General features: G+C 30.4%; 1 protein-coding gene across 13 annotated transcripts in view; it reads right to left on the reverse strand.

Annotated features, from left to right (window-relative positions):
- The window catches only part of LOC103574506 (peroxisomal acyl-coenzyme A oxidase 3), a 343,167-nt gene that overhangs the window by 200,673 nt on the left and 118,224 nt on the right, over positions 1 to 24,270 (reverse strand). For 12 of the 13 annotated variants that reach the window (XR_008403729.1, XM_053739241.1, XM_053739246.1 and 9 more), the window contains 3 exons: positions 3,305 to 3,453; positions 3,107 to 3,232; positions 2,892 to 3,044 (listed from right to left, as the gene is read on the reverse strand). Coding sequence is in view for 12 of the 13 variants with exons in the window: in XM_053739239.1 (XP_053595214.1) it covers positions 2,892 to 3,044; positions 3,107 to 3,232; positions 3,305 to 3,453 (428 nt within the window). In the remaining variant the exon portion in view is untranslated. Of the gene's footprint in view, positions 1 to 2,891; positions 3,045 to 3,106; positions 3,233 to 3,304; positions 3,454 to 24,080; positions 24,154 to 24,270 lie in introns of those variants that run through there. The other variant, XM_053739249.1, reaches the window with a different exon arrangement.

A 24,270-nucleotide genomic window follows, 5' to 3' on the forward strand; every position in this document is an offset into this window, starting at 1 on the left:
TTACAAATAAGAACAAATTATTTTTTACAAAAAAAATAAATCAAATCGAAAAAATACCAAATACTTAAAGTCCTACCAAAAACAGATTCTCTGTATTAAAGTCGCGCTAAGTACACTTTTAAAATTTTTTAAAAGTAAAAAAAAAATTATTTTTTACAAAAAAAAAGTCAAATCGAAAAAATACCAAGTACCTAGTATGATGCAAAATCATAACAAACATTTTCATAAAATTTCAAAAAAAAATTGTATAACAAAATTTCAATGTACTTGGTGTGCTTACAAAAGAGTAAAAAAAAAACATGTTTGATTTTATTAAAAATTAATTTTGCTTGAGTACATGTACTAATGCACATTAAGTACATTGAAATTTTGTTATACAATTTTTTTTTGAAATTTTATGAAAATGTTTGTTATAATTTTGCATCATACTAGGTACTTGGTATTTTTTCGATTTGACTTTTTTTTTGTAAAAAATAATTTTTTATTTACTTTTAAAAAATTTTGAACGTGTACTTAGCGCGACTTTATACAGAGAATCTAGTTTTGGTAGGATTCAATGCTTCAATAAGAATAATAATAAATTAAATAGTGAGGTTGAATTAAACAATATAATAAACATTAAAAATTTATAGTTTCAATCGCTACGTACTTTGGACATCTAAACAATAAGAGTAAAAATAGAAAATAATTTAAATAAATTTAAAAATCTCATGAACAAATAAGGTTAAAAATATAAAAATAAATATATTTGAATAGTTTAATAATCGGGTAACAAATAAGTCTTGATGAATATTTGTCAAAACATTATTTGTTGATGAGATATAAGCATTGTAAGAAATGAAAAATACTAATTTTTATAAATAAATGCGTGTAGTTAGAGAACTATAGCAGATAAACGTTAGATTAAAGATTGATAAGAAAGCTTAACTCATACCGTATAAAAACGACTTAAAGGTCGAAAACTATATTTGCAATAGCTCCAAAGTTACAACAATTTGTTTGTTGATAAATCGAGTTAGTGCTCGGACTTTGTCGTGCTACAAAATCCAAATGTTTTTTAAAAAATTGAAAAAATTTTTTTTTACCATATTGTTGCAGGTTACTGTTTTTGATATTTTTTTATGTTCTACAAAAAAATTACAATGAAAAAAAAAATTGTTCATAACAAATTGTTCAATAAATAAATGAATAAATTCTTGACAAAAAAAAATTTTTTTTTGCCTTTATATTTAGAAATGCAAGTTATGATTTTTCAGAAAAAAACGATTCCGTAATTATTTATTTGAATAATCAAAATATGAAAAAAACTATTATAAATAATAAGGTATTGTTTTTAAGAAACTTTTTTACTCAAATTTTCTGATCTTTCAGAAACATTTTTAATATTTGAGCTATCACTTATACTTTTTGAGATTTTGTTAAAAAGCTGGACGGCTAATTTTTTTAACGGTTTTTTGTTAATAGCAATTGTAATTTTCTTTTGCTAAAAAAATCCAAAAAATCCTTTTTTCTGGACGCCATTCCAGATCGTTTAAGCCATCAACCATATTTTAAGGAGACTTGTAACTATGTTTCGCAGGTTTTCATCTTCTCGACTAGACTACTGTAAATTTCACAGCTATTTTATATTTTAAATGTATTACTTTTATTATTTATGATGTTTCAATCCTACCTGTAAGTACTATAATTATAAATGATCTTGCCATCGTTATAGCGATTACAATCATGATCTCATACTAATTAAATTTTCAATACTTTATTTACTAAAGTTCTCTATCGAAAATAATCGTTGTCATTTTTTACCCTCACTTTTAGAAAACGAGTCTTATTTTATATCATGACTATACACTAACATGTATCTGTACACTAACAAGATATGTATGTATAAAACTATTTTTGATATCGATCAATTGAAAAATCTACATTCCATTTCGGCTGCCTAATGGCCTTTCTTTGTAGAGCATTAAATTTCCTTCAAAAAGAGGTATCTTGACCAAAAAAAATTTAAACATTTCTAGTAGTTACAATAATCCAAAATAGGAGCAAAGAATTTAAAAAACAAATCAATATTTAAGGCACGATTACAAGGGAACGGCTCGGTTTACATCAATTTACTACGAGAGATTATTCGTAGGGAATTCAATTTTCTTTAAGAATATACATTGCTCAGATTTTTAAGATAGATGATTTACGAGTTTTGGATAAAAATTGAAATTTCTGTCAAAAAACAAATAGTCGTTACGATGCACCTCTTAATATCAATATTAAGGGCTCAAATTTGTGCACTAATTTTTTTTGGTCATCTGGAATAATATTTTCACAGTATCGAAAGAAAAAAAAATAATCGATTTTTTTGGCCCAGTCATATATATATATATATACAGTGATGTGAAGCTGACCGACTAATCATTTTTTGACTGTCACGTCATGGTCACAAGGCCGTCAGCGGACCGTTCATGAAATGCCAGACTGTCACAATTGTGGCGATATCTTACAAACGCCTTTCTAACTTTCCTACAAATTCAAATTTTGAAACCGCCATTTTCTTAAAAATACTACGAGATAAGAATACGAAGAGAAAAATAAATTTTTTAATCATTTGCAAAAAAGATCGGTTGCCCAATTTCAAAATACAGTTATTGACAAATTTTTTAAAATCTATTTTTTTGTATTTTTAGTTCTAATGGAGTCTCGTGAACTTGATTCAATGCATATTTCAAAAATTTTTTTTTGTCAGTTACCTTGTTTTGAAATTAGGCAACCAAGATTGCGTCTAATCATCTAGCTGGTTGTGACTGAAAAAATTTGTGACAATAAAAATTTGACGGTCCGAAATGACGGACTCTGACCGGAAAACTTATATTGATTTAATTCAAACATATTGTTTTTACTTGACCACTATAGAACTTGCTGACGTAATCTATGTGACGTTCAGTACCAAGAGAAAAAATTACTCCTGGAACCATGGCATATAAAATACCTATAGTCACTGGCAACGAAGAGTCATAATCAATGTAAGCATTTAAACACAAGCCATTCGATACCTAAAAAAAAAAAAAATTAGATACTTTTTTCGTTTAACTACTTTTTAATTCTTGCATCTTACAATAAAATCGTTTTTGAAGAGAATTTTAATCTGATTGAAACATCTTTGTCGATATTCATCCAATGTGAGAGATTTCGTAGGTCTTCGGAAATCGGGTGAATTTTCAATAAACCTGTAAACTTTTTCCTAAATACAGACAAATTACATAAATTTTATAGATCAAATAAAATAGGTAAAATGAAAAATAAATAATAATACATGATACTCAAGATAATCAACACCATAAATATTTAATTTCAATTGTTTCCAATCAAAACTTGCTCGATTCCTAAAAATTCCTAATGGCCCTCCATTTGGAATATCACGGATCAATTCTGTAATTTTGAGCAGCTTCATATCCACAGTTACTGCAACAGAACGGAATTGATTGATGATAACAAGTAAAATATCTCAATTGACAGTGATATACTATAAGACATAATCAATAAAAACAGAAATGACAATAATTTATCAGTGATTGATTGTGGCTTGAACTTTAGAATTCAATTGACTTTAGTATACATATTGAGACTTTAATGAATCGATTTCTATGCAATACTACGGAGTCTCTTTAATCAAATTTATCACTATATAGCTAAATACACTTTAAATAATTTAGTATCAGTATCGTGGAAGTAATAATGTTAGTATTACTTTCGGGACCTAATTTCAGTTTTAGGATTCATAGACACAGTTTTGAAGAAATATGTTAAAGTATACTTTCGATATTATGTTAAATCTTTTCATAATTTTTCAGCTGATTGCAGCCAATGATAGGTAAACTGATAAAAAAACTATTTATTTGTATTCAAATTTAATGAACATATTGTTTATCAACCTAGCTTGAAGCTACGAAAATGTTATGAGCAAACAAAAGAGCCATTAAGAAACACGATTAATCTCATCATAAAAGAAATATCTAAACGAAGTGAATGTATTGTCTACGTATTTGATCCTTTTCATAAACATTTGATTCAATATAATGAGGACAAAAATCTACTATTACCTTATTACAATGTAAATAAAAATCTAGACAATATTAGCAAACAAATTTTTTTTACTGAATATAACTTGATATAGATCTTTGTACGTGAAAGTGAAGAATTCTCTCCACCTCAGCTGGCAGTTCAAACCATTTTAACAAATAGTAAAAATTCTGGCTGTGATAACTACATCATTCTTATTGCTAATGGACTTCAAGTGATCGGTTTTTTACGATACGCAGAAAGGTTTTCAATTTTGTTTTTACCCTAATTCGAAAATATGATTTGTGATGTTAAAAAAAAATTGAAAATTTAATCATCATTAATCACCTTTACTATTCATGATTGAAAACGATTAATGACAATTTAAAGTTCTAATCAACATGAATCGTTTTTAACCCTTATGCGTGACTAGAAATTATAATATTATTTTACGATTAAATACGATTCATGACGATTAAAAATTTTTAATCATCATGAATCATCTTTAACCCCTGACAAGCACACTGGGTACAAAGTACCCACCCCGAAATTTTATTTCGTTATAATTCTTTGTGTATATTTAATAAAGGGGTTTTTTGTTAAATATAGATAGATAAATAGATACAAATAATATTGTATCTATATTATAAAGAATTTTCTCAGCTTTAATTAAAAAAAAAAAATTCTCTAACTTTATTAGGGACCAAGATATTTTGAAATAAAATATGTTGGGTACTTTTCACCCTCAATGCCTAAAGAGATATACCGTTTAGATGTGTGCTTGTCAAGGGTTAATCGTAAAATAATATTACAATTTCTAGTCCGGCATGAGGATTGAAAATGATTCATGATGATTAGAAATTTTTAATCGTTTTGAATCGTAAAATAATATTACGTTTTCTGGTCCTGCATGAGGATTAAAAACAATTAAGATTTTCAATCGTTTTTAATACTCTTTAATTGTCAATTGACGATTCATGAATATTTCGAACGATTGAAACATTTTTACTCATCATCAATCGTATATTCTATATCAATCTATATTTTAATCAGGGTGTTTTCATTATATATGTTATGAATTTTTAATTTATTTTAATAAAAATTTAACAACATTGCAGAGAAAGATTGTTAAATACACGGGGCTCTTTCCTTCTTATGCACGATTCAAGACTTTTTTATCCTGACATGAAATACTTATGGAATAGAATAATAAATGTTATTTTTATTAGACGATTTAGCACACTCAGACCACAATCAGGGGAAAAGATAAATTACGAATGGTTTAACCTGGAAACCGTTCAATATCCTACCCGTAGTAAATATTTTGTTAGAACTTATTATGTCGATACATGGTACAAAGGACGATTTCGTTATAGTAAAAACCATTTTGCGGATAAAACAACAGATATGTCGAGAAACATGTTAGAAGTGGCTATTTTCGAACATACTCCAGCTATTACAATGAATTCTAGAATGTTATATGAAAACTATTTGAATAATAGTGTAAAAGCTTTGGGGATAGAATTTGAGGTAAATATTCTACTACATAGCACAACAAAAAAAAAATTTATTTTTTGGTTATAGATGATAAGAATTATTGCTAATAAAATAAATTTTCAACCGACATTTTATCGTCCTAAAAATGTGGAAATTACGAAGTGGGGGACATTACAAAGCAATGGAAGTTACAATGGACTTCTTGGCGAAGCGGTTGAAGCAAAAGCGGCATTTCTCCTTGGAGACCTTCATTACACTCTTCTTCATCATAAACTTCTTGATCTTTCTTTTCCATACAATACTGAGTGCCTTACTTTCCTTACTCCAGAGTCATTTTCCGACAACTCTTGGAAACTTTTGATTAATCCATTTACGTATGTATTATGAAAAATATAATAACTAACAAGTCGTTAGTTATTCCCTTATCTTTTTACTGTATACAAGCTCTTAAAATTTGATTGTGATTCAAAAATTAGGGAAGCCTATTTTTGATAGTTTTGAATTGGATTGAATGAGATGTTTACATCAGAATTAAGTTTATAGATAAGAAGTCATTATATTGTAGCTTATACTAGGATATATAAATAAAAATTTCTATATACATATATATATGTATATAGAAATCGGGCATTCCATGCCAAATCACCAAGGTTTTGACCCGAACCCCTTCGATTTCGATGAAACTTTTTTACGATTTTCTATCCTACCAAAGACATTTTTATGAATTTTTTCAGATTTTTTAACCCAACCCAGAAAAAGTTACGAATGTTTTAAAAAAACCGCTCTTTTTTTTTAAATTGCTATAACTTTCTCACAAATTAACCTTTCAGCACTTTTATTTTTTTCAAAATTTGTGTTTTTAAATGTAGTTTTCAGAAAAAAATACAAAGAATATTTCGGAAGTCACGATACATGAAATATTTTAGTTTTCTCAAAAAATTCGTCATTTTTTCGAAGCCCGAAACCTTCGAATCTCAATTTTTTTGTCTCAAAAAAAAACTTCATCTAAGAAAGTATTTAACCCCGCTATTCTCATTTTGTGCCGACTTTCCTTCAAATTTTTTTTTTTTCGATTGAAAATAAAAAAATTTCTAAATTTAGCTTATTTTTTATGACTTTGCGCTGAAGTTTTTTTGGATTGTTTTTAAAAGCTCAGAAGTAGAATAGAATTGAACAAAAACAATTGTAAAGTGTATTAGGGGCAAGGATTAATTTTTCGGAGGAAAATTCTCAATTTTTAAATATAGTAAAACCTAAACTTACAATTAACCTTCTCAATAAGACAATTTATAGATAAACTAAGAAAAATAAAGATAACCCGAACTGAGAATCGAACCTAGACCACGTCGGTATCGCGCCAAGTGCTCTACCAGTTGAGATATCCGGTACTACACTATATTCCGTTCAATTTGATCAAAAACTGTCTATAATGCTATCTATATTTTTCTCAGTTTATCTATAAATTGTCTTATTGAGCTGGTTAATTGTAAGTTTAGGTTTTACTATATTTAAAAATTGAGAATTTTCCTCCGAAAAATTAATCCTTGCCCCTAATACACTTTACAATTGTTTTTGTTCAATTCTATTCTACTTCTGATCTTTTAAAAACAATCCAAAAAAACTTCAGCGCAAAGTCATAAAAAATAAGCTAAATTTAGAAATTTTTCTATTTCCAATCGAAAAAAAAAAATATAAAAGAAAGTCGGCACAAAATGGGAATAGCGGGGTCGAATACTTTCTTAGATGAAGTTTTTTTTTGAGACAAAAAAATTGAGAATCGAAGGTTTCGGACTTCGAAAAAATGACGAATTTTTTGAAAAACTAAAATATTTCATGTATCGTGACTTCCGAAATATTCTTTGTATTTTTTTCTGAAAACTACATTTAAAAACACAAATTTTGAAAAAAATAAAAGTGCTGAAAGGTTAATTTGTGAGAAAGTTATAGCAATTTAAAAAAAAAGAGCGGTTTTTTACAAAAATTCGTAACTTTTTCTGGGTTGGGTAAAAAAATCTTAAAAAATTCAGAATAATGTCTTTAGTAGGATAGAAAATCATAACAACGTTTCAGCGAAATCGAAGGGGTCGGGTCAAAACCTCGGTGATTTGGCATGGAATGCCCCATATATATATTTATATATATATATATATATATATATATATATATATATATATATATATATATATATATATTAGGATGGTCCTGAGCAGGGATGTTTTCGAATTTCTTTGCTCCTAAAGGCTAGAATGCTTCCAAATGGATAAAAAAAAAAATTCTCTCAAAATTTAAGCTCTTAATATCAACTCTAAGATAATCCGCATTCCAACCAAAGATTCTTATGAAAATAACATGGGAAAAATTTCTTTCGTTCTTCAAAATTTTATAACTTGGGGGCAGCATATTTAAAAATAATGAAACATAGATATTCTTACAGAGAATTTGACGCTCTACAAAAAAGATCTCTAATGATTTCTCTCTAAGTTCATTGGTTCAAAAGTTATTCGAGCTCAAATTTTAATTGTTGTATAATTGTCAATATTATTAAGTATTTTTATGAGATATCTACTTGTGTTATAAAATTTTGACATTTTTTTTTTAGTTATTTTATTTATGAACAATCCATGTTAATATAATTTTTAACTTCCCGCTAAGAAAATTGTAAACTTTCTAAAATTCTGGAAGTTATTGTTTTCACCTCGATTTTCGAAAATCGAGTTTTCATAAGATGTCAACGTTTTGAGGCCCGAGGAAGCTATTCGGACTATTTTCAAAATGATGTCCGAGTGCATGCGCGCGCGCGCGTGTGTGTGTGTGTGCGTGTGTGTGTGTGCGTGTGTGTATATGTGCAATAGCGGGAAGTTTTGGGGCTGGCCTGCAGGGCCAACCGATGCCCAAAATTTTTTTTGTAACTGCTATTAATACGCATGTTTCGTCGATTAAAAAACTGGAAGTTTCTCAATATTTAAGAATACTAAATCGAGGCACAGATGAAATTTGATACCGTTTGAATACTTAACATTAATTAATTTTCCTATTTTTAACAATTACATTTTTTCGAGTGTCAACATAATATTGCTTATATTCTGTAAAAAAACAACTATAAACTGCTGTTGCTCTGGATTCTTACTTGGTATACAATTTTAATGTTCATCTATCTTCATTTCTACACCATCCAGACTGATTTAGGCTTAAAACATCTGTACTCATTCCTAACCGCTTCAAAAACTGGAGTGACCTTAACGATATGAATGAGACAATGTTCAAATTATACATAAGACACTTATATTTTTTATTTCTTTTTAATGGTGATTACGTTGAAAAGTTCTGACAACGGTTTGGAAAATCGGTACACTTAGAAATTAAAAAAATAAGTGAATTTCGTAACACATAGGTTTATGTTATAAGTATGCTTGATAATTTTAACACAATAACATTAGCAATATGCTTGATAATATCAATTATATACAAATTAAACTTTGAGCTCGAATAACTTTTGAACCAATCAACTTAGCTAGAAACCATAAGATACCTTTTTTGTAGAGCATTAAATTCACTATTAAACTATATATGTCTGATTATTTTAGAATTAGTGGTCCCCGAGTTAAAAAATTTTAAAGAACAAAAGAAATTTTTTTCATGTTATTTCCATAAGAAACTTTGCTTGAAATCCGGACTATCTTAAAGTTAATATGAAGAACTTAAATTTTGAGGGAATTTTTAGTATCCATTTGGAAGCATTTGAACCCCTGGGAGCAAAGAAATTCGAAAACATCCCTGCTAAGGACCACCCTAATATATATATATATATTTTATTCGTGTCACTAAAAGTCTGTCGTTATTGTGAAAAGAGATATTTGGCAGAACTTAAGTACAATTCAACGATTTAGAGCATATTTTTGGCTAAATTTCATGTATGAATTATTCTACTAAAAATTTTCAGGTAAATGAGAAAAGTTAAAAAAATTTACTCTTGTTCAAAAATAACAAATTTGCACTCTGCCTTAAGCAAATAGCATTTTATACGTCAATAATAGATTTTGGTCTTTTTGAACTGAAAATTATTAGTTATTGTTTATCAAATAATCAAAAAATATTAGTGTTATTTAGAAAACGAATTATTATGATTATCGTTGGGTGTGAAAAACTATTTATGATTCAGTACACGAAGAGAATATTATAGCAACTATTTCTATCACGCTTATGATATATGCACCCACAACAGTTGTAACGTGAAATTTTAATACTCAATGCTAAATAACATGAATTCCCAACTTGTAACGTGATAATTTATTATCTTAAAACTCAATACCATAAACTCACTGAATAAAATACTCTAATACTTGAAATGAATAAATTTGGGACTTTAAACAAAGTCAGACCACGTTACACTTCACCCACCGGTCATCACTGTCATCTCCTCCGAATCTTGACCGGCGCCAGTTGACTTTTATTTCCCCGGTATCGACAACCAGTATAAACGTACACGTAAATTAAAATCTAAAATCTAAATACTGTGACGATGAGAGACATGATCGGTTGTAGTGGCATATCCCGGTGCGCTCAGTATGCTGGAAAGAAACTAAATGAAATACCGTAAGTATGACGCAGGAGGGACGCTGAGGACCTAAAAGGCCCGCGGTCTAGTCCTTCCAGCCCGTCAGCCATATAAATATTTTAACATAATATCGGGAACCTTCCGACAGCGACGAATCTCAAACTCTCAATACACTTTCCATAGAAATCTTTGAAAACAAATAAATAATGTGGTAACTCACGGAGGTCCACTTCCGGAACGGTAAACACCACGACAATCGGCTCCTACAGCATAATACCTGGAGCCATTAGCTCCAGAACGACATCAATCAAGGCCTGCGGTCGAGATCCAACTCAGTGGCCCTCCGACTCGCAACCACTCGCTACCAAACTCCAAAATCAACTCTCTAGCACATTTATACACAAACAACTCTAAGAATCGACTGTCTCATTCACTGGCCCGAGTTGGCCATACCTTGCTGTGATTTGTCTTAAAAATCATGGCGCCCAAAAAGCTCGAAGATTAAAGATCACTTAGTAATGGATGAAGGCAAGTTTGTGCAAAGGCGTATCTAAAATCTTTGTGATTATAAGTAGAAGAAATATTTTTTAGAGTATTGAGGTGAAGTTGCGTCTCATCACTAGTCTATGCAACATATCGACCATTATAGGAAATTGGTACCACGGGAGACCTTTCCAAGCCCACTTCGACCGGATTCTCTTTATTTCTTGAGATGGTAGTAGTGTTGGGCCCAAGAAAGGTATGGACTCGTGGTGGTTGTCGGTGGGGCACCCATACACGAAAGGATATTTGATCTGATCACTGATTCTAGGGCAAGCTAATAAGAGTTTATGTTCATATTTCGCTATTATAATATTATGGTGGAAAATAGGGATGTTATGAAACGCGTGTATGCCCAAAAGGGTTAGATAACGGCCTCCTACAAAACGGAGGAGGACTTCGGTCCTGTTACATTAATTAATTATCTCATTCACCGGCATTCGCACAACCCGTGTAAAAAAAAAAGTTTGACATGTCTTCGAAATTTGTTACAAAACCGAACTTTTTTTCGAACTTTTTCGAACTTTTGTAAGACAATACAAATAGCATTACAAACTAAAATCGTACATGCTTTTGAGGGTAAAATGGGCTCCCAAAATTTTTAGGATGAAAAGTGGGGAGGGGGGGGGACACAATGGCTCACTAAGGTAAAACAGACCCCTGGGGTCAAAATGGTACCCTCAAATTTTTAACATTAAAAAAGTTGGGGAGGGGGAGGGGGTGGCCCCAGGGCAAAGTTGTCCCCAAGGGACAAAAAAGTGCCTCCAAAATTTGTGAAATGAAATGTATGTGTGTGTGTGTGTGTGTGTGTGTGTGTGTGTGTGGGAGAGGAGGTGGGAGGGTAAAATGGGCCACCGGGGCAAAATGGCCCCCCAAATTTTTAGATGCCTCAAAATGGTACTCCCCAAAATTTTAGCATAAAAACATTTTTTGGAGGAGGAAAATAGACCCCCGAGAAAAAAATACTCCCCTACAAATTAAGTGAAAGATTTTTAAAAAAGTTCAATATTTCCGGATATTTTTCGATAAAATGTAGCAGTTGTGGAAAAATTCGATATTTTCAGAATTTTCTCGATAATTTCCATCTCAGAACGGTTCGAAACTTTTTGGATGATTTTCATGAAAGTTCTGAAAAAGCCCGATATTTTTAAGCGCAAAAATTCTAAGAAAGTTCGATATTTTTAGAACTTTTTCGATAATTTGATTGTGAAAGTTCAAAAAAGTTCGATATTTTCAGAACTTCTATACTAAAATTATCGAAAAAGTTCTGAAAATATCGAACTTTTTCAGAACTTCTTTAATGAAAATCACCAAAAAAGTTCTAAACCATTCGAATATCCGTGGTAAAAATGATTGAAAAAGTTCTGAAAATATCGAACTTTTTCAGAACTTTCATGAAAATCATCAAAGAACTTCTGGAGCATTTGAAGTTCCGTGATAATAATTATCGAAAAAATTCTGAAGATATCGAACTTTCTTAAAATTTCTATACTTAAAAATATCGAAAAAGTTCTGAAAATATTAGACTTATTTGATTTTCTTTAATGAAAATCATTCAAAAAGTTTCGAAGCATTATGTGATGAAAATTATCGAGAAAATTCTGAAAATATTGAATTATAATTCATATTTTGTTCGAAAGATCATACTTGTAGTAACGTTTCAGTACGCTTATATTTTTCATCAACTTCGGATTATTTAGTAAAAATAAAAAATGAATCTCACTCTCGTCACTTCGATATTCATCTGTTTATTACGTTTTTGGTGCGCTTAGAAACCACACGTCATTTGTTAACAAACAAATTGAATCACAAATTAAATTAATATTTTATTGATTTCTTAATCTTTAAGACTAATTTCTTCTTCATTATGAGTAAACGTCAGAATCAGGAGTCTATTAATAAAATAAATATTTGTGCGGAAAAATTAAAAAAGTACCAGAAACTGATTGATGAAGCTAAGGTTTTATCTTCTGAACAGGCCTCTGATGATGAATCCACTTTTGAAAAAGGTAATTGTTAATAAATATCAAAGTAATCAATTAATTTTTATTCTCGGACAATTTTTCGTAATTGTACCTTTTGATTCAGTCATTTGATTAGAATCAATGAAACTTTAAATAACAAAAAAAAAAATATTTGAGGTGCAATATTTTTATCATAATTGCTTCAAATGACTAGGTTATAATGCAAATTAAAAAATAAAAGAAAGTTATTTCTTCTGATAGCTTCTATAACCTAGATCTTCTGTCTTTACAGACTCTGAGTATGATGATCTGGAGACTGAGATCTCTGATGGTGATAATAATTCACATTCGACATCCAAAGAGTCTCAAGAGATGAAAGGTGACATAGATCAACCAATGAAGCTTAGTGAAAAAGCTTCCCAACTACTCGGTGTTTCCAAACGTCAATTAAAAGATCAATCTTTTAATTTTCATCCCGAGCTAGTTGCTTGCTGGAAAGAAATTTTAGAGTCTGGCTTGGATTCTAAGGTCAAGAAGACGTTTGAGGAAAATTATCCAAACAAGGGAAATTGTCGTTTAAAGGCGCCCGAATGAAATCCAGAGCTGATTCCTCTTCCACATAAGACAGCTAGGAGCAAGGACAAATATTTATCATCAAACCAAGATCTCTGCGGCCGTGGTGTAGTTGCACTTACGAAATTTCTTTGCGCAATTCTCAACGATGCGATAAACCAATTGAAAAAGATGTATTGCTGGAATGGTTATGTGATTCCAGTCAAATGTTCTGTGAACTAATGTTCCAACTTTCCAAGACTAGAAAGTACCAAGTTTATTCTTATGTTGATGAAAAAAGGAAGTCTGTTCTTGTTGATTCGGCGACTGACAATTTTCTCTTTGGAAAAAATCTCGAAAAAAGAATCAAAGCAGCCACTATGGTCGAAAAACTTGGCTTGTCCTTGAAATCTTTACCTGATAAAGCTAGTTCTACCAAACCTCGCCAGTTTTTACACTGGAGGAGCTCAACTGTGACTCAGGGAGGCCAGCAGCAGTCGAACTTCAACCAGAAGGGCCCCAACCAATTTTCCCGTTTGAATCGTGCTCCAGTTCAACAGACATCCATTCGTGCAACGACCAGGTTTCAGAGTCGTCAGAACCAGCAGAGCAACGCACTAATCAAGTAGAGGGGAGGGTTGCTGGGCGTTTAAACTTTTTTACACAAGCTTGGTCGGTTATCACGTCAGACAGTTTTATTTTGTCAACAATTTCGGGGTATAAGATTCCTTTTTTGTACACTTCAGTTCAGTATTCTGAACCACCGGAGTTTTCAGGATCTGATTCAGATATTTCTGTAATGTCGGAGGCTGTAAACCATTTGTTAGATATTGGAGCAATTAGAAAATGTAGTTATACTGAGGGTCAATATATCTCTAGTATTGTTTTAATACCCAAAAGTAATTTAATTTTAAATCTAAAGAAATTAAATACTTTTATTGACACGAGACATTCTAAATTAGAAGATATCAGGACAGTTTTAAAAATAATGACCAAAGGATATTACATGACTAGTATAGATCAGCAGGATGCTTATCTCACAGTAGCTATTGATGAAAATTTTTATAAATACTTAAGATTTCATTGGAAGGGACAGTTGTATGAATACATTTGTTTACCCTTTGGAATTTATACTGGGCCTTGGGGTTTTACTAAAATCACAAAGCCTATAGTTAATTATTTCAGAAGTTTGGGGTGCTTATCAGTAGTGTATTTAGATGATTGGTGGTTAACTTATGAAACGTATGAAGGTTGTACTGAGAATATTACGGCTACGAAAAATTTATAAGAATCATTAGGTTTTATTATTAATAATGATAAAAGCGATTTAATTCCATCTACCACTTGTCAATTTTTGGGATTTATTTTAAACTCTCAGGCAATGACCTCAGAATTAACGCAAAGAAAGAGTGAGCACATTTTGGAGCTGATTAAAAAATTTAAAGCATTCAATTCCTGTGTGATACCTGATTTTGCTTGTTTTTCGGGTAATATTACGGTAGCTTGTCCGGCTGTACATTATGGTTGGTTTCATTCAAAATTCTTTGAACAAAAAAAATATTTATCTTTACTTAAATCTCATGACAATTATGCGGCGGTTATGCATTTGAATCAATGTTTGGAAGAAGAATTTCTCTGGTGGGAAAATAATATTTTGACTGTAAAAAATCCTATTCGTCAGTCTAATTATCAAATAACGATTTTTTCGGATGCTTCCCTGACTGGCTGGGGTGCATCATGTAATGATAACGTTGTATTTGGACAATGGACTTCTGAAGAAAAAGCTTTGGATATTAATTGTTTAGAATTAATTGCTGCTTTCAATGGTTTAAAGTCGTTTGCGAATAATTTATCAAACTGTGAGATTCTCTTGAAGATTGATAATTCGACTGCCATCGCGTATATTAATAAAATGGGTGGTACTAAGTATAAAAATTTAAATAATATTACACGTAAGATTTGGTTACGGTGTGAAGAGCGTAATCTTTGGTTATTCACCACGTACATTCCTTCATAAGAAAATATTATTGCTGATGCAGCTTCGAGAAGTTATAATATCAATACAGAGTGGGAGTTAGCTCCCTGGGCTTTTAAACAAATTATTTTTGATTTAGGTCAGCCACAGGTCAATTTGTTTGCGTCTATCGAAAACAGGAAGTGCGAATATTATTGTTCCTGGCACAGAGATTCAGATGCGTTCTGTATTGATGCATTTACTGTGAAGTAGGACATTTTTTATTTTTACGGGTTTCCTCCTTTTTCTTTAATTTTAAAAACTGAGAAAAATTCAAACGGACCAAGCTTGTGGTATTGTTGTGGTTCCAGAGTGGTGTACTCAACCCTGGTATCCTCTTTGGTTATCCTTGTTGAAGGAACCTCCGATTATTTTCCAAGCTTCTAATAATTTATTCCTTGATTCTTCTAACGAAATAAATCACCCTCTAGCGGAAAAATTAACGCTGTTGGCAGGGAAATTATCCGGGAGTTTTTTAAAAGTCGCAGCATAAAAGAAGATTGTATTGAATTATTAATGTCCTCAATCACTCCATCAGCTGTAATACAATATGAAAAACCAATAGTTGATTGGGTTTCTTTTTGCAAGAAAAATAAGTATAATATTTTTAGCTCTGACGAGCAATGGGTTATGGAATGGTTGATGGAAAAATTTAACAAAGGATTATCATATAGTTCGTTAAATACATATCGGTCGGCGCTATCTTTTTTATGCGGAGATTTTATTGGAAAGAGTCCTTTAATATGCCGGTTTCTTAAGGGGATTCTTAAATTAAGACCGTCTTAACCTAAATACGATCGTATTTGTAGTTTAGATCCAATTTTAAATAAATTAGAAAAAATGTATCCTTTGGATAATTTAAATTTGCAACAGCTAACCATTAAATTGCTTATGATTTTAGCTTTAGTTACTGCCCATCGGAAACAGACTTTTAGTCTTATTAAAAGATCTAACATTTAGAGAACCGATACTGGTTATGAAATTGAAATTTCCAATGCGATCAAAACTTCTAGACCAGGAGTTTGTTACCATTTATTAATTTTACCTAAATTTATCGAAAATCCAAAATTGTGTGTAGTGTTAGTATTAGAAAAATATCTTGATGTTACAAAAATGTTAGTTACCACAGATTCTTTGTTTATTACAACTAAAAAACCCTATCGAGAAGCTTCTAAGGACAGTATAAGTCGTTGGATTAGGACTTTTTTGGGGGAATGTGGTATTAATCTTAAATATGCGCCTCATAGTGTCAGGCATGCAGCAACATCATCAGCTTTGGCTAAAGGTGTTGATGTTGAAATTATTAAAAAATAAGCAGGGTCGTCTGAAAAATTGAACGTTTTTAATACTTTTTATAGTAGACCTATTGTTAAAAATGATAATGTTTTTGCTAAAGCAATTCTTTCATAAATTGAAGGCTTAATAAGTTATTATTGTCAACAATTGTAATTTTACTGTGTTATAAAAAAAAAAAAATGTATCAAGGTTTATTAATGAATAAATATGTGTTCTAAATGACATTTCATTTCAGTACACTCTAAATATCCTACAAGTATGATCTTTCGAACAAAATATGAATTATAATTATTTGATTAACCCGAGAAAAGTATTAAAAACTGCGTTTTTTCTATTTTTTTTTTGTTGATAATATGATTTGAACTTAAAAATGAGTTAGATGACATTATATGATGATCAAAAGAAACAATAAAGGGGAAAAGTTGGTATGATTTTACGCATAGACACATTTTAGTACAATATATTATGATTTATCCAGAAAAAATAACATTTTATGTTTTTTTTTAATTTTTCAGAGCCGATATGCTTTAAACTCATTAACCGATTTAGACGTTTAAGGATGCAATCAACGCGTTCTATTGAATTCTAGAGCTGATTAAAATTTGAAGTCGATCGGTTGAGCCGTTTCGAAGATATTTGAAAAAAACCCGTTTCTTACCATTTCTTTCTCCAATGATATCTCACAAACGAATGAATTGATTTTGATGGTTGAGGCGGCAATTGACGTATTTTATTGAGTTCTAGAGCTGATAAGATTTTGGAATTGTTTGCTTAAATTATTTCAAAGATATTAAAAAATAACTGTTTTTTACCATTCCTTTCTCCCGCGAGGTCTCTTGAATAAATTAACCGATTGAGATGACTAAGGCAGCAATCGACTCGTTCCATCGAATTCTAGAGCTGAGTAGATTTTGAAGTCAATCTTTCAAGTTGTTTCTGAAGAATCACTAAGAAACTCAAATAAAGAATTTTTTTCCTTCGTAATTTGCAAATATTTTTGAGTCTACTTGATCAAATGATCTGAAATTTTCAGGAAAGTTGATGGCCAACAACCTCTTTCGATTGCCACCTCAACCATCCAAATCGATTCATCAGTCAAAAAGTTACAAAAAGTTTACACACACACACACACCTGCGCGCGCATACACACACACATGCACACACTCGGACATCATTCTGAAAATAGTCAGAGTAGCTTCCTCGGGCCTCAAAACGTCGACATCTGATGAAAATTCGATTTTCAAATATTGGGGTGAAAACAATAACTCCCCAAATTTTTGAGACTACGAAGTTTACGATTTTCTTAGCGGGAAGTTGAAAAAATATCGATTTTTTTTGGCACACCCTAATATATATATATATATATATATATATATATATATATATATATGTAGTATACATCTATAGAGTGAGTAGAATGGAAGATTGGAGCGAGACAGTTCCCGTTTAAAAAAAAATTCGAAAAAGTTCGAAAAAAGTTCGACATGTCGAACTTCGAAATTTGTTACAAAACCGAATTTTTTTTCAAACTTTTTCGAACTTTTGTAAGAAAATACAAATAGCATTACAAACTAAAATCTTAGATGCCTTTGAAACTTTGAGGGTAAAATGGGCCCCCAAAATTTTTCGGATGAAAAGTGGGGAGGGGGGGCACAATGGCTCACTAAGGTAAAATAGACCCCTGGGGTCAAAATGGTACTCTCAGATTTTTAACATTAAACAAGTTGAGGAGGGGGGAGAGAGGTGGCACTAGGGTAAAATTGTCCCCTAGGGACAAAAAAGAGTCTCCAAAATTTGTGACATGAAAAATGGGAGGAAGGTTGGGTGGAGGGGGTAAAATATGCCATCGGGGCGAATTGGTCCCCTCAAATTTTTAGAAGCCTCAAAATATTAAAGGCAAAATGGTATTCGCCAAAATTTTAGCATAAAAAAAAAATTTTTTGTGGAGGAGGGGTCTCTGGGACGAAATCGTCCCCTCGAAATTTTTCGCATGAACAAATTGTTGGGAGGAGGAAAATTGACCCCCGAGAAAAAAATAGTCCCCTACAAATTAAGTGAAAGATTTCTAAAATAGTGCACAATTTCCAGAACTTTTTCGATAAATTGTAGCAGTTGCGGAAAAATTGTATGATCGAGCGACCTCGCCAAAGGCAAGCGAAGCTCGAACGTAATTATAACGATTATTTTGTTCGAAAGATCATACTTCTAGTAACGTTCCAGTACGCTTATATTTTTCACCAACTTCAGATTATTTATTGAAAATAAAAAATAAATCTCACTCTCGTCACTTCGATACTCACCTGTTCATATAGTTCAGCGTTAATAGAATTCTTAAAAGATCACGGGCGGGTTGTTATCACCATGAATAAATGTACGTGATACTTACTATTGCTTTTCTTTTAGAAGGGTTGGGAAGTGATCTTTCGAACAAAAAAATCGTTATAATTATAATCGAGCGGGGTATATTCCATCTTCCATTATTTCTGACATAAGTCAAAACTTATTTAAATCTCGATTTGGATCCCTGACATTGATTTCTGCCTCAAAACACGTATTTTATTGAACATAATCAGGAATTAAATTTTAAAGACCGCGTCTTCATTAATGATTTTCGATTCTTAAATTTTTAAACTTTAGCATAAAACGTAACTTGTTAGAGCTTGAAAAGATCATAAAAAAACAACAGTATGTAATGGTATTTTCGAGCTCGAAGAGCTCAAAAATATATCCACACTAATGTTTTCGAGCTTCTTGAGCTCGAAAACAGCGGGAAGTTTTGAAGCTTGCCCACAGGACCAACCAACGCCCAGATTTTTTGATTACTCTCACCCAAAAATATGATTGGATATATCGAAATAAAAATTCTGTCCAAAGGACAGCTTTTAATTTCAATTTTTAGAGGTTCTCCATGGAACTTTTAGATTTCTCATTATAAAAACATGGAAAAAAAGTTTTTTAATAGTATTTTCTCCTGCAAACTGGGAAAAAATTTTTTTCCGATGAAATGAATGCAGAGATCTTCTTTAACATTAACTTTTTGACAAAAAATTTCATTGAGTCAATCATCCATATTCGAGTTTCTACGGATCTTTAAAATTTAAATTTTTTTATATTTCGCGTTTTCTGCATTTTGCAGCTAAGCTATTGGAGATAAAACAAACAGTTAAATGCCGATTTTGTAGTTCATTCGATGTCTTATTAAAAATTCTTCAATAAATTTTTCATATCGTTTACAATAACAAAGTTACCGACTCACAAAATTTCCTTTTTCTAATTTTTCGCTTTTATCAATTGAACTATTGATGATAGAACAAAAAATTTAGTACAAATTTTTTAGTATGTCAAATTTGCAACAAAGTTTTAGAGGTGGAATTTTCCGTATTAGAAATAGTTGTAAGTTACAGACCCGCTAGTTTTTAATTTTATGATTTTTCAACTATGTTATATATTATATTAATAATGGATATAAAATTTGAATCACAAATATAAAGTACCTTCACTTACAGACTATTAATTGAATACGAAGTACAGGAAATTAATTTTAGGAGTAAATTCTTTCTACAGTAGAAATTTCAAGAAGGAAATTACTACAGATAATAAAAACAAAAATACTGGTAAGGACTGCTAAATCATTGAAGGAACATTGTAACTTTTGTATCATGATTATGTTTAAAACTATAAAAATAATTATTGCCTGTTTGGTTTGTATAGCAACTAAAAACTAATATTCTTATAATTTGACCTATTCGTGTAAATTTCATTATTAATGAACATTCTAATAATCTACTCGTAATAAACTATTTCGAAGAGGACTCAATTTTATGAATACTTTTTATTTCCTTCTTCTGATTTCTACTGAAGAAGGAATTCACTTCTTATATTGATTTTCGGTACTTCTTATTCAATTAATAATCTGTAAGTAACTGTACTTTATATTTGTTATTCAAATTTTATATCTATCATTAATATGTTACATAATTTACCCGGGTCGAAAAATTTAATCTGATTTTAGTATAACTGGACAGTATTTGGACTACTTGGTCTGTTATTGAACTTCTATTACATTTTTAATCGGTCCTTGATCAATCTGGACCAAAACATTTAATCTGATTTTAGTCTAATTGGAATATTTGATCTGTTTTTGATCTTTTATGAAAATGTTAAGCTGTTTTTGATCTGTTTTTTTAATAAACAATTGCGTTACGGGCAGACAAAACTAGATTAATTCTTGAACTTTAAAAAATTTTAGATCTGAAAATCTGTAAGGACTAAACTAGTTTAGATTAACTTATGATGCTTATGATTAACTTTCAACTATTTACAATACGGAAAATTCCACCTCTAAAACTTTGTTGCAAATTTGACATACTAAAAAATTTGTACTAAATTTTTTGTTCTATCATCAATAGTTCAATTGATAAAAGCGAAAAATTAGAAAAAGGAAATTTTGTGAGTCGGTAACTTTGTTATAAACGATATGAAAAATTTATTGAAGAATTTTTAATAAGACATCGAATGAACTACAAAATCGGCATTTAACTGTTTGTTCCATTTCCAATAGCTTACACGGGAAAAAAATTCGACGAAAAATATCAATATTTCTATCATAATCCTGGACTATGTTTTTATTATCAGTAACTTTCAAATAGATGATACGAAAATTTACAGTTTCGAAAAAATTTTTTACTATTTACTATCGTAATTTCATAAAGAGTTTGTTGTATAAAATTCAATAAGAAAATTTACAATCTTACTATCGTAAATAGTAAGAGAATAAAAAATAGGATTTAATTATAATATTTATTCGTTTATTCTTCCTCTTAATTTACAGTGCTGCCTCTATCTTTTTACAATACAAGCTACAAAAATTACGATAATTGAATTGTAAATTTTCTGAAATGGTATAGTATATGCCATCTGAAGCGTTTACGTATGAAAGACAAATGTTGTCACAATACCATGATGTAATGCTTGCGTGATAGTATATATGTATATACAAATGATAACATCTATTTCGTCGTATTATGCGTCGTTCAACTATATATATTTATAAATCAGTGCATCTTTACCTACACTGTAATGAAAAAATAGAGGTTATCTTTCATGACATTCTTCGGACAATGATAAATAAATAATTGAAAAAAAAAAAAAAAAATTGTGCTTTCTTCATGACAAACCTACATAAATTAAGGAATATAATATAATTTGGTGGTGTAAGTTTATTTATTACTATTCATTTCTTATTAAACTAAATACTCTGTGGGTATTTCGTTCGTTTTAAAATTATTTATCTGGACATGAAGTTTATTTTTATAAACAAGTAGTATCATTGACATAGAATGAATGATTCTAAAAGAGTAAATTTTTTTTTTTTTTTTTTAATAAATTCAATTCTCCTAATTTTGTTACAGAATATTATTTATTTGTCGGCAATGAATAATTTTATCCGACTTTCCCATTCATTTTATCGAAAAAAATTTTCTTCCCAGCTTGCAGGAGAAAATACAATTAAAAAACTTTTTTCCATGTTATTATAATGGGAAATCTAAAAGTTCCATGGAGAACCTCTGAAAATTGAAATTAAGAGCTGTCCTTTGGACAGAATTTTAATTTTGATATACCTCATTAAAAACTCCGATTGAATCCGATTGAATCTGATTAAAACTCAATCAGAATTCTATCAGTTTCAATCGGAAACAAATTTTCAATCAGAAATGGTAGGGAGCGTGCGAGGTCTCCGATTCAATTTCAACCAGGTTTAACCGGATTGAATCGGAAAAAAATATTTTTCATTTTCTGATTGAATCTGATTGAAATATTTTAATCAGATTTTATCAGATTCAATCGGAAAATAATAATTTTAATTTTCGATCATTTTCCGATTGAATCTGATTAAATCCGATTGAAATATTTTAATCAGTTTTAATCGGATTCAATCAGAAAATAATAATTTATTTTTCGATTATATTCCGATTGGATTTGATTAAATCTGATTGAAATATTTCAATCAGTTTTAATCGGATTCAATCACAAAATAATAATTGTTTAAAAATTATTTTCCGATTGAAACCGATTAAAACTAATTGAAAAAAAATCAATCGGAGTCAATCACATTCAATCGAAAAATAATAATTTATTTCTCGATTGTATTCCGATTGAATCTGATTAAAACTAATTGAAATATTTCAATCAGATTCAATTGGAATATAATCGAGAACTAAATTATTATTTTCCGATTGAATCTGCTTGAATCCGATTGATTTTTTTTCAATTAGTTGTTAGCAGATTCAATTGCAAAATAAACATTTTTTCACGATTATTTTTCGATAGAATCCGACAGAAGATTCTCAATCAGTTTTAATCGGATTCAATCAGAAAATAATATTTTATTTCACGATTATTTTCCGATTGAATCCGACAGAAAATTTTCAATCAGTTTTAATCGGATACAATGAGTGAATAATATTTTATTTTTAAGATTACTTATCATGTTTTTATTAACTCGCTTTCATGTATGTCTGTCCGGGTGCGCGGAGAAAAATGTTGGCTCGAGACCTAGCAATTTTTATTATGCTGTCGGCCAACCTTGAAACAGAAAATGAAGCATCAAAAAAATTATTATACTCATACGAAAATTTATTATGCTGTAACACAATACTAACTATGCGCGAGAGACTTATCGATAAACTTTAATAACAATTATTTTCATACATTTGAATAATTCTGATGCGACGTAACAGTTTTTCGTATGAGTATAATAATTTTTTGGATGCTGCACTTCCTGTTTCAAGGATGGTCGACAGCATAATAAAAATGGCTAGGTCTCGAGTCTACATATTTCTCCGTGTAGAATGTTTTAATTGATTTTGAGCTATCTTCCTGATGAGCTAGATATATTGCTAAAGTCCCTAGTAAAAATGAAACGAAGCACTGGCTAGCGCCTCGCTAGCGTCGCTAGAATCAATGCTAACGGTAGATGACAAACGAGGCGCCCCTTGTTTATTTTTAATAGAGGTGTCCCGAGTCAAAAAACAGATTCCAGTTCGAACCTCAAAATACTACGTGAGGTATTTGAGGGACAAGTTGGACTTTGGAGATTGAGAGCTGTGTGGAAAGTAATTTCAGTTTAGGCCTCAATGTTGTAGTTATGGGCGATTTTACATAATTGAGGGCTAAACTGGTATAATAAAAAAATTTGCGGTGACCTCAAATTCCTCATAATATAAGAAAATTTAGTGCTCCAGATTTAGGCCTCAATTTCTCAAATGATGTAACCTACGCAGATTCCCTCACTTTTTTTCGTAAAAAATAAATACTTTGGACGGAGAATCTCAAAAAAATTGACCCAAAAAAAAAATAATTAATTACAAATTTGCAGAAAAATTACTTTCAAGCTAATCATCGAATTATTATGCACGATAGATATTTTTGTAGTAAATTGAATGCTCTACAACAAAAGTCTCATCATTTTTTGATAAATCTAACTGTTCAAAAGTTAATTGAGTTTAAAGTAAAATTTATAGTAAATTTGAAGATCTTTTTACTTTTTCGGCGAAACTATCAGTTTTATCAGAAAATTTTTTTATCAGAGAATTTCATTAAATACACTAACCTGATGAGGTAACCCTTGAACATCTCTCACAAAAAATTGATTTCCCGTAAATACATTCATCACTCGTACAAAAATTAAACCGTGATCGTAACTAAACTGTAGTTTCAATAGCTAATGCCACTGATATTTTAAAACTCTTAGCAAGATTTTATATGTAATGCGTATACATAGCATAATAAAGGAAATAGTG

This window comes from Microplitis demolitor, chromosome 5 (assembly GCF_026212275.2).
Source record: "Microplitis demolitor isolate Queensland-Clemson2020A chromosome 5, iyMicDemo2.1a, whole genome shotgun sequence".
NCBI classification, from domain to species: Eukaryota; Metazoa; Arthropoda; class Insecta; order Hymenoptera; family Braconidae; genus Microplitis; species Microplitis demolitor.